Source organism: Trachurus japonicus, chromosome 12 (genome assembly GCF_045865225.1).
Source record: "Trachurus japonicus isolate A0001 chromosome 12, Traja_1.0".
NCBI classification, from domain to species: domain Eukaryota; kingdom Metazoa; phylum Chordata; class Actinopteri; order Carangiformes; family Carangidae; genus Trachurus; species Trachurus japonicus.
Window position 1 is genome coordinate 12,783,449 of NC_140918.1, and position 16,528 is coordinate 12,799,976.

The 16,528-nt window shown below is 40.0% G+C and overlaps 1 protein-coding gene across 3 annotated transcripts; it reads right to left on the reverse strand.

Moving 5' to 3' along the window:
• Positions 1–3,006: 3,006 nt before the first annotated feature.
• Positions 3,007–12,907, reverse strand: LOC146977221 (uncharacterized). Of its 3 annotated transcripts, none has more exons than XM_085793275.1 (6): positions 12,588–12,907; positions 11,941–12,120; positions 11,702–11,731; positions 10,188–10,330; positions 4,762–4,833; positions 3,007–3,769 (listed from the first exon to the last, which is right to left on the reverse strand). In XM_085793275.1, the coding sequence occupies exons 2-6, from the start codon at positions 12,059–12,061 to the stop codon at positions 3,752–3,754; spliced, it is 384 nt and encodes a 127-aa protein (XP_085649401.1). In that variant the 5' UTR covers positions 12,062–12,120; positions 12,588–12,907; the 3' UTR covers positions 3,007–3,751. The 3 variants fall into 3 exon arrangements, with proteins under 3 accessions (XP_085649401.1, XP_085649400.1, XP_085649402.1); XM_085793274.1 differs by having other exon boundaries at positions 11,941–12,097; positions 12,584–12,907; XM_085793276.1 differs by having other exon boundaries at positions 12,584–12,907.
• Positions 12,908–16,528: the final 3,621 nt, after the last annotated feature.

The window sequence follows — 16,528 nt, forward strand, 5'->3', positions numbered from 1 at the left end:
CAGTGCATACATTTTTCAGTCAATATGGTGTAATGGTCATAACAATAGTAGTTAGAACAAAAAATAACATCTAGATCTTCTGGTTTGTGTTGAAGGGTTAACTCTAAAAAACGAGGTCAGAGACAGATTGAACATCTAACCATGCCTTGTGACACCGGCTGTTCGCACGAAATGAAGTATTCAAACAGGAAAAAGGCCTTCGGGGGTGAAGTGGTGCATGAGTTACAGGTATGGTTTGACTAGTCTGACAGGAAAAGATGGTTCAAGTTTGGTTGTTTGTGCTGAAATGTCTGTGGTTTCCATGTGGCTGTTCATTGTTGTCGCTGAGGATACATAAACATAGCAAAACACCTATTACACAACAATAATCCCAAAGATACGCTTAAAGCTCTCTGCAGCCATGACTGACATCAACAATACAAGATGGCTTCGGTGCTGCTGTTCAATTATTCAGAGTTAAGAGGTGAGATTTAGATTTTCATGATAACATTAGAGCAATTTCCACATTCATTTTGCTTTTAAGTATCTCACCTGTTGCAACCACAGAGATGATATCAGGCCTCATCTCCAGCTGTTTCCTGTATGTGACACTTTCTACATCCACTCTCAGTGTGACCCCTCACGTGCTGCTGCCGCTGCAGCATCGATATCCGCTCACATGTCTCTCAGGCAGGCTGTCACCACCGAGCCCTGCGGTGACATTCAAATCTTCGGTGTGCATCGGGAGGTCAGCCACCTCCTCATCCTGCATCCTCTCTAGAGGAGCTTGGCCTCAGCCATCAGCTGCTTGATGCATTCTCCCAGCTCCATCCAGCTCTATGCAGCGCGACAGAGTTCTCTCAGGATCATTTCCTCCTCTACTAGAGATGCCGAGCAAAGCGGTCGCAACTGGAAAGGTGACGAACATCCTGGAATAAATTTAGTTCATGTATGTATGTATGTATTTCTTGAATATATGTACTTAAATATGTCAACCATTTAGAAGAATCATTCAGATTCATTCTCTACCTACCCCACCTTCTCTTCAGTGTATCCCTGCTCAATATCAGCTGCTCCTTCCCCATTGGTCAGGACATCAGCTCTTATCACCTTTAATTTAAGCTCCGTACTTATGCCTGCAGGGCCCCGCTGTCCTTACACACTCATGAATTGACTTCGCTTGAAAGCAAAGCAGCAGTTGAGCCAGGACATAACAGTTAAATCACATCAGGATTTTTTTCACACCGATGAAAATGATGTTTTATGGAGTTGTGTGTGTTGTCATCACAGCAGCTCTCAGCAGGGAACCATAAACAACATGGAGTCACTGGTTTCCTCCGGGCTGCAGGGACGCTTCAGGAGACAGGTGTGGATAAAGAACACTGCTCTGATACGAATTCATATGTAAGAAAGGAGTCAAGAATGACTCACTCTATTTTCTCTGGAGCTCTGAACATTATCTTAAAGGCACTATTTAATGTCATGTTTATATCTGTAAAAAAAATTATTACAAAGAGAGGTCACATTCAGTAGCCTAAGATGTAGTAGAAGTAGTAAGATGATGCCCGCCACACTGTTCATTAGCTCTAATAAAGGCAGTGGATTTATTTTCTTTGAATACACAGAGTAGCATATGAGAAAAAGACTTGCTGCAGCTGTAGAGAGATGTGCACTAAACAGTCTGCCACGTTACAGGTGGTGAGATGCTGTGGGACCAAAAACTGTCGAACATGACATTAATGGAGCAGAACTGTCTGTGAAGGAAAAACACTGGAGGAGTGGTCGTGAGGATGGACCTCGGTAAGTACACGTCTTTGTGTCCTCTGTGTTATCACACACACTGTAGAGCCTGCAGCTGGACAGCTGTGTACAGCTCAAAGTCAAGGCCACCGTGATCCATTATAATAACACGCTGGCTGGTTCAGTGGTTACGGGCAGGATTATTACTCCCTTTAAACCAAATTCCAAAAGACATATTCTCATCTAATGAAAATGTACCCAAAAATAGAAAAAATCACAGTACATTTAATCAGAAATCTTCTATTAAGGAAATCCTCGGAAGATATTGAAATCATGAAAACAGGAAGTTGTTATTGCTGGGCATTGTGTGTCCTCTGTTGACTCCCACATGATTGTTTCACAACCAGGTGACACATTCATACATACACACACACACACACACACACACACACACACACACATACACACACACTACCATTATTGCTGCTGTTGTCAGGGGATTGGCTGCCTGGTTTTTTTTCTTTTTTCCACTGTCTCAAGGGATGATAGTGAGAGAAAGAAAATGATGTGACATCCAGCTGAGATGCAGTATCTTTATGTTTAGATGAACTAAAATAAAACAGATGTCAACACATCTTCTTAAATCAAATCTGGGATGTGTTGACGTCACATCCCAAGAGCGACTGAAAGGATTTGAAGGTGCAGAGTGTCAAAAAGAGAATAAGATGCGGTGTAATGAGAAAAAATATTAGTAGCAGCCAAAGTAATTTATATTTTATCAAATATTAAATCTATCACAGTATATGAATCTGTGCAGTAGTGGACAGCAGAACCACTGCATGATATCACGTCTCCATCACTGAATATCATCTGTAAAGGTGCAAACACTCAGGAATTGGCATATACATTCAAAAATGCTACAGAACTGTAAAAGTCATGTCGTCAAATGTAACTAATACTAAAACATTTATAACAATTAAAGCACAATTATCAAGGGAAATGTGCTTGGAAAATCCATATGGCAGAACACTGCAAAAAGTCATATATCTTTTCTTGTTTTTTGAATTTGGAACATATTTCCTCATTTCTACTTTCGCTTTAAAGTCCGTAGGGGTCACCATACTTATTATATACTTGTTATATATCCAATTATAGTTACGGGATTAAAGCACCTTTGTATTTTTCCCACAAATTTGAAATCTACTGTAGATTTAGCATGGGTCTCTTCCCTTCACATGTTAACGTACAGATGATTGGGCAAAGTGAGAAAAACTTCCACCAAGACACTTTTTACATATTTTATTCAACACTTAATTCCAAATAAATTTATATCACAGCAAATAAGCTGAACAGTTGTTTACATGCTCTTGATTTTCAAAAGTCCATCCAGTATGTGATACATTTGTCATAGCAGTGATAACTTAAAAAATACAATACGAATGCACAATTAGCTCTTAGCACTTCATAGTCCACCGCAGAAAACAGCGACAGTATACAGACAAAAATAGAGAATATTATTATGCTTCCATTTCAAACAGATCACTGTAAATTGTTCATTTATATAGAGACACTTAGGTGCTTGAAGTGGTAAATTGTGGTATATTTTCATGTTTGAGTTATAACATAACCACGCCATTGACGGAAACCTGACATATAGACACATACACGTGTACACACACACACACACACACACTGACCGGGTGTCCTTCTCAGTGGGAGGGAGTCACTGTAAATGACAGCAGGTCACGGACGACACACACCTGAGGTCCGTTTCGGGACTGAAGGAACATACACACACACAGACAGACTTACACGCATATACACACCCTCACGCAGCACCTCTGTTTCTCTACATTTACACATATACTGCAGTACAGACATACGTGACAACACACACGCACACACACACATACATACACACAGACGCTGGGCACAGACTCCATAAAGGACCAAAACGAGGCACAACGGGACTTGGCAGAGCGACATGGAATGTTTCGGTCATTGATCTTTGATTGTGAAGCTCTCAGTCAGTTCAGTCGTCGGTGTCCTCCTGAGAAGAACAGGGACAAGAGGACGCTCTGTGAATTCATTGTCCTTCATGCAAACAACTCTGTACATAATGACACGACAGCTCAGGAGCTGTGTAAACCGGTGTAGGTAATGTAGCGACAACCATTAAGATGGATTATTCATAGCTGTCACGTCTGTGTTTGTCCTTAGCAGGGCTTCAGCTGAGAAATGTTTATTTGCTTTTCGTCTTAGGGAGATTATTCCTCCGATGTTCGGAGGACAAGCCGACCATAAATGCATGCCATTTACCTCCACCAAATGCCAGACGGTACACAAACCTTAAAATGACTTTTTAAACCTGGTAAAATAATTCAAAGGTCAACGTTTTCTATGTTCCCCTACCTCATCTGCACTTATATAGGTGATTTCATTTCAAAAGCAGTCTATTCAAATCAGTTTTTAATGTTTTATGGTCCAGAAAAACATTTAAATTCTCTTTTGAAACATTTGATGTGTTCACTCTCACTGCGTGAATACAGTGAAATGAAAAGTACATTGTCACATGTGTCCCTGTGTTATTTGTTCATATGTTATTGAACATGCAGAATATGTGTAAAAAATCATTTTTTTAATGGTGGAAATGTCTGTGCTGTGACTGTGACGGAGCTAATGGAGCTGTATTGTCTGGGATGTGTATTTGGATGTCAGCTAGCAAAGGTTTTTTTTTCTTTTTAATGCCATTTTAACAAATGTAGTTAAAACTGACTTTTTAATTTTAACTTTCATTATTCCCTTGTTTTCCCATAACACACTGACTGACATTCAAATCTCTAACATAACTAAACCAAGCCTGCATATTCATTCTCACAATGAAATACTGAAGCTTGAAACACTTTACGGTTCACAAACACACCACCTGATCTGATGCAAAAATATTTCACACTTAGCTGTGAATCAACTGTTGCTGCACTAATATACTGAATCCAGCTTCACACTATATGAGCTGTCAGCCAGGTGCTAGTGCAGTCTTACCTCTGTAGCTTCAGCAGGGTCAGAGTCGACTGGTGACTCTGCCACGTTCTGTGCTGCCGAGGCGTCATCACCCTGAAAAAAAAGAAGACAAAAAGCATGAATGTGTAATGTGGAAACGGAAAATAGAAGAAGAGGAGAGGGGCTGTTGAATGCAGAAACCTGAGAGGGTGTAATGTGTGCACAAATAGAGGCTGTAGATGGAATGAAGAATACAATGAAGAGCGGCGTTAAGTGCTCATATCTGGGCACAAACTGAGCATTTTAAACCCTTACTCTTTTCTATTTCACACCCTTACTCTCCTTTTTGTGTTAACACTGATCTGTTTGAGAAGCCTCTTGTGATTTTACATTTTTAATAAAGAACCGACATAGATAGAGCTGCAAAAGTCAGCGATTTCTTTGATCCAAGGAAAAATAATCTATAGCTATTTTGATAATAAAACAGGAATTTCAAAGTGACACCGTCCCTCGCTCCCCAAAAAATGACAAACTATGATGCTTACTCTGTTGACCTTTAACCCAAACTTAGATCATTGGTTAACCTAAACCTAACCGAACCTTATACACACAATTTCTTCATTTTTTCTGCCTCTTTCTTGACGGTAGTGGTGATCGTTGCTTGACAACTTTCAATCATTGCATTTACAAGACAAGATGTAATACATCCTCTGGGCAGTGCTACATCTGCAGGGTGGAGAGTAGGCTACAGTGAGTCGCTATCGGAAAAGTAACAAGGCAGGCCTGGGCTAGCTGGGTAGCATGCTAACTGCAGTAGATGATAAAACATGATAGAGATAGAGAATGTTGCTCTCCACTGCTTGAGACAGCGAAACAGCGTGTCTTTGAGACTTGCAGGTAGACTGATATTATGCTAATGCTGGACATAGCGACAGCAAAACTTACAAACTGCTACTTTAACCACTGTGGTGTAAGATCTCAGACAGTTTGTTGTTTGAAGGCACTTAGAAAGATGTTTTCCGCTAAAAGTTCAGAAGACAGGTCTTTGTAATTCAGGGACAAATCTATCCATCAGAAGGGACAATGTGCAGGAGTCATGAAGCTATTGAAGGCAAACTAAGTTTGAATCTGAATGAGATGCAGAATTTAGCCCACTCTTGCTCCGTCCTCTGCTACATTAAAAGGCACTTGTGCTAATTTGGTAACAGTCATTATGATCGGTGGTCACTCTGAGAGAGTGGGCTGCTGAGAAAGAGACGAGGCATGAAGCGCTAATGAAGGAGGAGGGTGACGTCTGTCCGGTCCGGCTTGAACAATGCCTTGATTACACCGTGCTGCTGAAATGACCTTCCTTAATGAGGAGCGGTCACAGAGAGCTGATGTGTGCACGTGTGTGTGTGTGTGTGAGAGAGACACACTCACCAGCAGCTGACATAACCTTAAACCAGTTATTGCACCTATTCCTCCTGCTGTTGCATTTAACACCACCCATCAAGTCTCCCATCTGTTCACCCAGCAGAGCCAGAGAAACGCGTGCTTATGCAAATATACGCAGACACACACACACACATACTTGAACTACAGCCAATAAATTCTGTTTTTTTATTCTATTTGCTGTGGTCAGACTAAACTTTGGCCAAGAGTTTAAGATTTGTTCAGTCATTTTTTTTTTTAGGACAAGTCAAACCTGAAACATCCGTGTTCTTCCAAAGCAAGATCAAAGTAATACCTCACTTGCGATTACTGTGTTGTTTCAGAACAATTTTCAAGCAGAATTCGCTTCCTTGGGGATGTGAAACGCAGCAGCCTCTTTTATTGCAAGTTGCTGAAAAGATCTGAGCAATAAGACGTGTTTGTTGAGACCATTATCTATTTTCTGTCTATGTATCCTCCTTTGCGTGTCCACCACTCTGCCTGCTCCACTATCTCATTGTCACTGCCATCTCCTTCCACCTTCCTCGCGTTTGTGTCTCTTGATATGAGTCACCAGCAGCTGATGAATTGGTGAAACGACCAGATGAAGAGATTAATCAAGACTCAGCATGCCACCATCCTCTGTTTGCTAGTGTGTGTGTGTGTGTGTGTGTGTCACAGGAGACAATCTTTGATGGGCTCTCTCAACCTGGCATCAATTTTTAAATGAAATCAATATTAATGATGTTTAATGGCTGAGCCGCATGGGAATGATGGGTAAACGAGGACAATCTGCTGCTGTCTGTGTCAAAATCTTCCTGAGAATACCAAGATTTTTTTTTTTTTTAATGTGTATTTATTCCTCCATCAGTCAGTCCACAAACTGTCTGTTTGTCTATCTGTTTAGTTTGTTCTGCTTTTGGCTCGTCGGGGTTCCTCGTTATGAAGCTGCTCACATCCCAGGTGGAACCTCCATCACTGTTTTATCCCTCAGGGTGTAAACCATTACTAGTGATCTAGCTGCCTTAATAACATGAAAGATGAAGGGATTTGATTGGATATTTGTGGGAAAATGCCACCTTTTGATAATGAAATCAAATGCATCGAGGGAGGGAAACAAAAGATGAAAACAGCTGGGGAGAAAATCTCTTGATTGCCTCAGTGTAAGATCGGCCGAAAAACATTTTGTTCAGGTGTCATTGTTGCCACCGACAGGAAAATAACTTTGGTATCTTATCTTTTTATATTGCACTTTTCACTAATCGCAGTCAATTAAAGCAGAGCTAAAGATGTGTAAATGTGTGTGTGTGTGTGTGTCTGTGCGCGCTGTTATCTAAAATGTTGTTACAGATTCCCATGTGTTCTGTCGCCAATTAAGGGACTGGAGCTTGAGCATCACAACAAACGTTCAACAGTGTGTTTGCGCTACCCGGGGAAATATTTGATTGGTTTATCATTTCCTGCTAGTCCAAGCAATGTAATGAGAGAAGAGGGTAATTAAAGGCAAATTTAGCCTTCCCCTCAGAATTACATCCAATTTTAACACCTTATTAATACAGATGTATGATGGTGGAAACACAGGGGTGTGTAACTGTGTGAAAACAAATGATGAAACAGCGACACTGGTGTTTTCTAGTCCATGAGCATGTAAACTTTTGTTTTGTCTGAATATTGAATAGCTCCTGCGCTCTTAAGAGTAGGTGTTATTTAAAAGTGAGAAATTTGTGGATCAGGGTCTTTTACACCTTGCAAGTTGTAATTAAAGGTATCCTGCAAGGTTTTCTCATAAACAAACACACAAGTGTGATTAAGGATTTCTGTTGATATTTTAAAAGCTGCAGATGATGGCAGTCTTCTTGATACCTCTGTTGCTACACTTTCCTGCATATTTAAGCATGACTAAGTGTTGAGAGTGTGTATCACATTGTCGTCAAGAATGCATCAATTAGATAGATAGATTAGTAAATAGAAGAGATCAACTTGTGAAAATGTTGCTCTGCAGTTTTGAGAGTGATCCAACTTTGTGGGATCCTTAGAACATGCACAGTCAATCAATGCATGTTTCACATGTCTCTGTTTTCATGTGAATTGATTATGTTCAAGGCTGTTTTAGGCAAATATATAAAAGCAAAATGTGACACTATGTCAGCTGAAGTAGTACATTGTTATTTTATTTATTTCAGCTTGAAGCTAAATAATCTCCGAAAATTAATCCTGTAACTTCAAACAACCTCAAATTTCCTAAACAAATAGTACGACCTTGACTGTGCAAAAGTAGCCTACATGTACAGCTACCAAAATCTGAAGCTAAGAGATAAATATAGACTGAAAGAAGACACTGAAAAGAGTAAAGAAGAATCATTTCTCAAATTTGTGTGAGTGTCGCAGCAGTAAATTGTTTTCTACGGTAAACTGCCTTTTCCACCTCCTCCTTCTGGACAAACGAAGGCCAGACTGACTGATGAACAATGCAGGCAAAGCTAACAATATGTAACGGCTTTCATTTCAGAGAAGACTGACGCACAGCAGACAAGAGAAGTGATGACAAACGACTCAAGGTCAGGAGGCCATTTTGACATGGTGGAGACTTCTAACTTGCAGCCAGTGGCATGAAATGGAGGGATGTGCTGTGCTGCAGAACCATCACTTCTAAAGGTGTGTTCAATAGTACATTGATAGATATATAAAGAGTAAGCATCCATCAATTCAACTGAAAATTGAATTTTACTCACTTTTTCAAGAAGAAGAATAATCTTTTACAACGGTGGAAATGATAAAACTATTTCATGGACATATTTATTGAAAAGTGTCTAAGCACTGAGCGTCTGGCTGAGTGTTTCCCATGGCAACCGTTGACCGATATGTGAGGGTCAGCAATTGTATTGTGGTGTTTGAAAAAACACTATGTCAGTTTTCATACTGCACTAGAGCACATGGTAGCCCTGTCTATAGCCAATGGGCTCTATGCACACTACTTCCTGAAGTTAATGCTGCTCCTTTATTTCCTGTCTTACATTATTGGACAAACGGATTAATCCAGGTGTGTCTGACCATTGTGACGACTCGGACACACCTGGATTAATCAGTTTGTCCAATCATGTAAGACAGGAAACAAAGGAGCAGCATTAAGTTCAGGAAGTAGTGGAGCTGTACATAGAGCCCATAGCTACATGTTTGCTACACGATCCTAACTTATTAATGTTAGCACTGATTCCCACAGATTGTTACTTTGTCTTGGTATTTCACCAGCTGCTGAGTCACTGTCAGACCCTGCACATGCACTGTTGTAGGCTACTCTTTCTACACAGTAGGTGGCTAGTTAGCATTAGCAGCCTCCCTTTCTTAGCTCCAGATGTGGTGGTGATGATGGCTAATGACCTAACAGCAACAAGCTGGCCTGTAGTTTCAGCACCTCATAGTATCGTTGAGAGAGCAAATGCCTCCAGTGGGGATTCTTTGTCAATATATCAATACAACAATCAGTTCCTGGCCCAAGTCAGGTCCAGATGCAATGATCAAATACTTCTTCCAAATCTGAAGCGATTCTGGCACACGCACAAAATCTTATTGGCTGTTAGTTTACACCGGAAGATAATGCATGGAATCGCCCAGATGTGAAAGTAAAAAAGTAAGTTGGGCCAGAATACATAACACAACAAAATCTATGTTGTAATGTTAGCACAATGGCTAACCACCTTGGACTAAATGTCCTTTCTTCCCATTTCCCTGATTGATAAGTAATGGATAATGTAGAGTGAGCAGGTAACTATTATGGAGTAACATCTGGAATCATCTTAAATCACCTTAGCAATGGCTAACAACCACAGCCCACCACACCTGCAAGTTAAATTATGAACTATTTTTAGTGCCTGTACATAAAAAACATAAATTATCCATATACATTATCACTGTTAGAGTCCACAGGCAAAAACTATTGTAGAAGGAGCCGTCACAGTGTATTGAAATATCAATCAAACAAAACTTCAACTCAATTTAAACACACAAAGGATATTTCTGTATTTTCATTTTCAGTTTGACTTTAAATCAAGTCTTACTTGTTTGGCTGGATCCTTCTTGACCAATCCGGTGGCGGCGGCAATATTTCCTGCACCCTCCACAGTTTTCTGGGCCACAGCCGTAACCCCGGTAACCACTGCTCCGCTCACCTGAGACACTCCAGACACAGTTTTACCTGCGACTGAAGGGACAAAAGAAGCAGAGAAGGGGGAGGAGGGGTGTTTCAGCAGGGTGTATCTCTACAGAGTTGCAATACCTGTGAGGATTGGCTTGTGTAAAAAAGATAAACACAGCACAGATCTCACAGTGTTGGATTTCAAAGCTTCCACAGTGATCGCAGGGAAGGTGTAAGAGGTGCTGCCCTTTAGTGACTTAGGCTACTAACACTCTCACTTCATAAAAAGCACTGTCAGATACTTTGCTGCATCTCCTTGAAACGCCCTCCAGATCTATGCAAAACAGGATTGTCATTTAATATCATGTGGTGTGTGAAGTGAAAGACCTGAGGAACAGCCCAGAGGCCTTTTCCTTTTAAAAGAAATCCTTCCACACATTAGTTTCGCCCCGCCTCTTATTGTCTAACAAATGCCACGTCATTTCGTGTGTGGTTTTGCATAGCAGTTCATCTGGTTTCACATTTGTTTCTTGTGAATTTTTCCTCAACTTTTTGATTTCAATCTGAGATTTTGTAAAGATTTTAAAATCAGATTAGCCTCCTATTTGTTTATACCTCATGCTGTTTCCAGTCCCATTACAACAAGTGCTCGATTTAGGGTCACACAGTAATTAAAGCTGCCCAAAAACAATCTTAATTTCCTATAATCTTTTCTTTTTTTCATGCAAATACATTTCAGTGACAAGAAAAAAAAAAACACTTGATGACATGGTGTCACACGAAGGAGGCAACAAGCCCCAAATGGTTGGGAACCAATGCTCTGTGCTGTGTCATGATGGATTCCAACACATAATAATTAATCATGACTCAGCTGCTCTTCGCTGTAGGGCGACATCTCTGCCTATGGATGTCCGGAGAGCACATTATCAGATCATGAGTCTAATGTAGGCTGCTTGGTTCCACTGAGAGAGACGATATTATCATCCCCCTTTTCCTTTATTTAGAAGCTTGTGGGGAAAAAACCCTAACAGAGATAAAAACATTTTAAAAAAGCAATTTTCCTGGATGCCTACAGCAGCCAGTCTCTCTCAGCTCCTCTGCTTGTTATATATGAGAAATGGTGAGGCCTGCACGCATGGCCCACGGGGAGTTACGGCCGGTTGTGTTGAGTCAGGTGGTGGAATATGCCACTTACTCACCTGCAGAGTTACAGCGCATCTCTCTTGTTGACCACAAGAGGATTCAGTCAGATTAAACTCCTGTATCTTTATGTCAAAGATCTATGCTCCACTTGTGTAAAAAAAAAAGAAAAACTCTTTATTCGAAATGTGTAAATTCATGCACTGACTGATTTGATTTGATATACAGTATATCAGAGCATCAAATAAATGGAACAGGTCTGTGTTAATGATTTTTGAAATGATGGTGTTACAGTACCTGTTGTGACTCCATCCTTTGTCTTTGTACCTGAAAAAAATGCAGGTGATGATCAATTAGTCAAGGGTAGATATCCAGTAATGTAAAATAGGCTAAATAAGGCTCATAATAATAATATTAATAATGATAATATGTATAATAGTAATCATGATCATTATAATTAACCAATAACTTTTCCAAGCTTCTCATCCCATTTTCACATAAAACGACCATCAGTCCAATGAATCCTCAGCACCCACCTACAAACATAACCCCATCTTTCGTCATCTCAGCTGCTCCAGTCACTCCCTGCTTGGTTTTCTCCGCCGCTGCCACGACCCCATCCTTGGCTTTGGAGATCCCCTTCATAAACGCGTCCATGGCTGCTTGATTGGCTCCCAAATAACTAACTCGTAGCTACACACACGCGTACACACCAGCTGTGGATGGATGTCAAAAGAAGAAGGGCGCAATGAGATATGGGCGCTCCCGGAGGCTCGGTATTAAAACCACTGACAGGACACACACACACACATGCATAACAAGAAAAACCAAACAAACCAAAAAACGCCACCGCCCTACTTTTCTTTAGATTATCAAACCAGTACCACCTGAAATATGTGTGCGTGTGTGCTGTAGATACAGGCAGCCCTGCTCGGTTGCTGCTGAAAAAATCCCACCTGTAGGAATTGGTTTCAGCCCAGCTCAGAAACCATGAATGGATTTACTATCAAATCCAGTTAAAAAATAAAATAAACAATGAAAGGAGGAAACTGATCTAATGTATTATTAGCCTACAGCGCGATAGATGAGATCACATCATGCAGCAGGCGATGTTATAAAACAGAGAATTAAAATGTATTTTATAAGGAGAGAAAGGGAGAAATGAAAGAGCAGCTCCACGCACCTGTTTGCTTCAACTTCCTTTGAGGCGAGGTTGTGTTGAGTCTTCCGGGATGACAGCGGAGATTCCCCCCCAAAGAGCAGTGGAACCGGTTTATTGTCTCCAAACTACAACTAGGACAACTACAAGCGTCGATGCGTGTGCGTGTGTGTGTGTGTAGTATATTGTCTGCTGAGCGGACAGACGGACACAGACAGAGGAGAGACAGACAGGCAGACAGACGCTCCACAGGTTTGACAGTAGACGCCTCCCACGCCTCAGCGATGGAGAGAAAGAGCGATTAAAGCTCGTGATGCTGATGCGAGAGAGGAGATGCTCCGCTGTCTGTCTGTCTGCCACACACACACACACACACACACACACACACACACACACACACACACACACACACACACACACACACACACACACACACACACAAAGATTACGTAGCTCTCTCTCTCTCTCTGCTCGTGGGTTGCCCACAGCGTGTAGGTAGGCAGCAGCACGCGCTTTAAAATCACCAGTTGACTGAACGCATTCTGCAGCCGAACCGCCAATTAGGCCGTGTAATTATGTAAGATAACACTACTCAGCCTGTTCACTGCTCCCACATGTGAGTGAGATGTTAACTCTACAGCTGCCCAGCTGGACCCTCGTGATTTTTATTTTATTTCTTTTTTCATTTTTTGTTTTCATTAGGATACTGGTTATGGTTAGGGGTTAGGGTTAGTGGCGAATCAGATTCTCACAAGATACAGTGAATAAAAAAAAATACACATAGAGTTCCACTTGTAGCCCACAGCCTTCAGGAGTTAAATCAATGCTTTTTATTGGTCATTAATAGGCTAACAACATATTTTGTGTTGCCAGATTTCAAACTCACCATTTATTTCTAGGTACTAAAGTGTATTTCTTTATTGATATTGTAGTAAATGGGCAAAAAATAAAACACGTAGAACAATTTAAATACCTGGGGGTAACGTTGGATCCAACACTTAGTTTTAAAGGGCATGTCAAAAAGCTGAGTAACACGTTGAAATATAATTTAGCTAATTTCAGATACATAAGAAATTCTCTCACCCTTGAGGCATCAAGTACATATTTAAATGCAATGATCAAGCCCCATTTTTTGTACTGTGTTACATCCTGGTCTCAGGCATGTAAAACAGTTACAAAACCACTAGAGTTATTGTACAAAAGTAGTCTCAAGATCCATGCCAAAAAACCACGGCATTACCATCATTGCCATGTACTTGCCAAATATGATATTTTGAGCTTTGAAAACCTGATTATACACTCAAATGTTTGTCTACTTCACAAAATTATTCATAATGCTTATGCCCCCCCTCTGAAAAAGTTTGTGACACTCTGCTCTGAAAACACAGTACGTTTAACTAGATCTGTTACGAGGGGTGAGTGTAGTATTCCTCAACGTAGAACTCAGTTTGGCAGCTCTTCTTTTTCCTGTGTGGCCATGAGTCAGTGGAATGTCCTTCCCACAGAACTTATTCTATGTACAAATCCTCACACATTCTCATGCTTGTCAAAGCGCTGGTTACTAAGTAAGCAAGTTTGCACACATTGTTGAGTATTATGTGAGTGTGTGTATGTGTCTGGCTATGAGTGTGGTTATTAGAGGAGGAGGATTGTTATCTGTGTATTGTACGTGTATGTGTTTGAATGTGTGATGAGAGTGAGAGAGAGTGTATGTGCTGTTGGTCTCTATTGTGCACTTTATGATTTGGCGCTCCTGTTTCCCTGCTTTTATTAGTGCATTCTGTCAATTTTTTAAATATTGATGTCTTATTTCAATTAATCTTAATATTGTATCTGCTTAGCACTTTACCTGCCCAGGGACTACAGGCGGAAATTAGCAATTGCTGCTATAACCTGGCTCAGAGCATCTCTTCTTGTTTTACAAGATTAATGTTTTTTTTTGTGCATTGTCCCTGTTTTAAATAAATAAATTCAATCAATCAATCAAATATTATAATCATAAATGAACAACTTTATTTACAACATGTATGTCAAGAATGCACATGTATGTGTTAATTCTCCTCAATCAGCACTCATGGGGATTCCTATATGGTGTGCCACCTTCTAATACCCCCAGAAAGATTGCTTATTATAATAATCCATCATGTCTACAGAAAGTCAATAACCTGTAAAGGCTTATTAGAAGATTACCAACACGTATAACTCAATTTTACAACAACAAGAACAACTGAAAATGTTATAAATTGATAAATGAAACTATAATCAACTTACAGTTTTCACAACCTGGCAACCCTAAATTTCCTCTTACTTAACAGCTTGTAACTGATCCATAAAGTTATAACCTACTGAATTATTTATTAGTCATTTGAACCAAGTAGGGAGGTAGGGACCAGTTATTAATAAATTATTTTAACAGATAACATTTATAAGTGGTAATAAATGTCCTATAACATCTATAAAGCATTTGTTAATGAGTCTTTAAGTGTTACTAAAGTACCTTAATAAAAGCAGCCTTATAGAAAGTGCCACTCAGTAAACTGTACTATATGACACTAGAAGGCCACTGACTTGGATATAGGTTACAGTTTATGTAGGTTTAAGGCATGATATGAGTCAAGCTTAGATAATCTTCTCCTCTCTCATGACCTTTTCTTCTTCACCCACCTTCTTTTCCCACCCTCATCCGTCTTTCCCTCTACATCCTGTTGGATTCATGTTCTTTCCATGTCTCCTCTTCATCGTGACCTGTGTTCCTGTGGATGCATGTAACAGTTCCAGTCTATTTGGGATCATTTGGTTGTCGATGGTGTGAAACGTAACTCTGGTTTATGCAAACAGCAGCCGAGTAACAAAAATAAACCTTTACTAAAATTTCATAAGCAGTGTGCGGTGTGATAGTGGAGCAATAGCCAAAGCAAGTTTATTTGTAAAGCTAATTTCACACCCATTTAGAGTGCTTTGCATGATGCATTCAAACAATAACACAGCACCGGCTATTTTGCAATTTGTTCCCAGAGAAATTGACACCATATTCAACATTGGTATAAAACCCCAAAGTGGAAAATCTAAAAAGAAATTCCATGAAAATAGAAAATAGACATCCACTTGTTGTTGTAAAGATCTGTTGTCCATGGTCCATGGTTCATGGTCCAATTAATTGTGTCCATTAATTTCCCCAAATAAATAAAGGGATCTGAGATTAAAAATAGTACAGAACAGATCATGTGTTGGAAAACTGGTGAGAAGTCTACTGTAGTTTATAAAATATCACTATCAAATGAACAGACTCTTCACATTGAAGCTGAACAGGCCACTATGAATAATAAGCATAAATGATAAATAATTAACAGATAGAAAACTCTTGCTCTGTCACTTAGTATCTTATTAGGTGTGGTTCAGAATGGGCTCAGAATCAGATGAACGGAAACCTGCAGGGTTTGAAACCACAGTTGCATGTTAAAGTGCCCTGGCTGTGGTCTAAATGAACAAAGATCAGCTCAATGCAGCCAAATCAAACTGAGTGTCTGAGCTGCAGATGTGACAGACGACCTCAACATCCTGCAGCGCACAGGGAGTAGGTGTGTCCGATGGCTTAGCAGCATCATTGTTACCTTCATGCAATGTCATTATCCTCACTGATATTATGTCATAATTATATAGTATAATAATACAATGGTCATAATATTTATGATATTCATCAGTTGTATTAACTACAATAGTCTTGCTTTTTGCCATTTGTAGCACAGTGGTATACTATATTTTAGTGCTTATCTCAACTACGGCTGCGTTTTCCATCTTTATGTATTAATTCACTTTTTGTTTAATAGCTCCTGGATATCTGATCAATCAATACTTGGACTGACTGATTTATCAAACTGTCTTTTTTTTCTCCATTTTATTTATTTATCATATGTTTTATGCTATGTAAAAGTGTGAGTGATGTTGTGTGCATGTTATTTGCACTT

Bases quoted from the DNA above. Each gene is read 5' to 3' on its own strand.
- LOC146977221 (XM_085793275.1), bottom strand. From the start codon at position 12,061: ATGGACGCGTTTATGAAGGGGATCTCCAAAGCCAAGGATGGGGTCGTG. The intron at 10,331-11,701 runs GTACTGTAACAC...TTGTCCCTTCAG, and splicing joins AAAGGATGGAGTCACAACAG to TCGCAGGTAAAACTGTGTCT. The intron at 4,834-10,187 runs GTAAGACTTGAT...CTTTTTTTTCAG, and splicing joins AGAAGGATCCAGCCAAACAA to GGTGATGACGCCTCGGCAGC.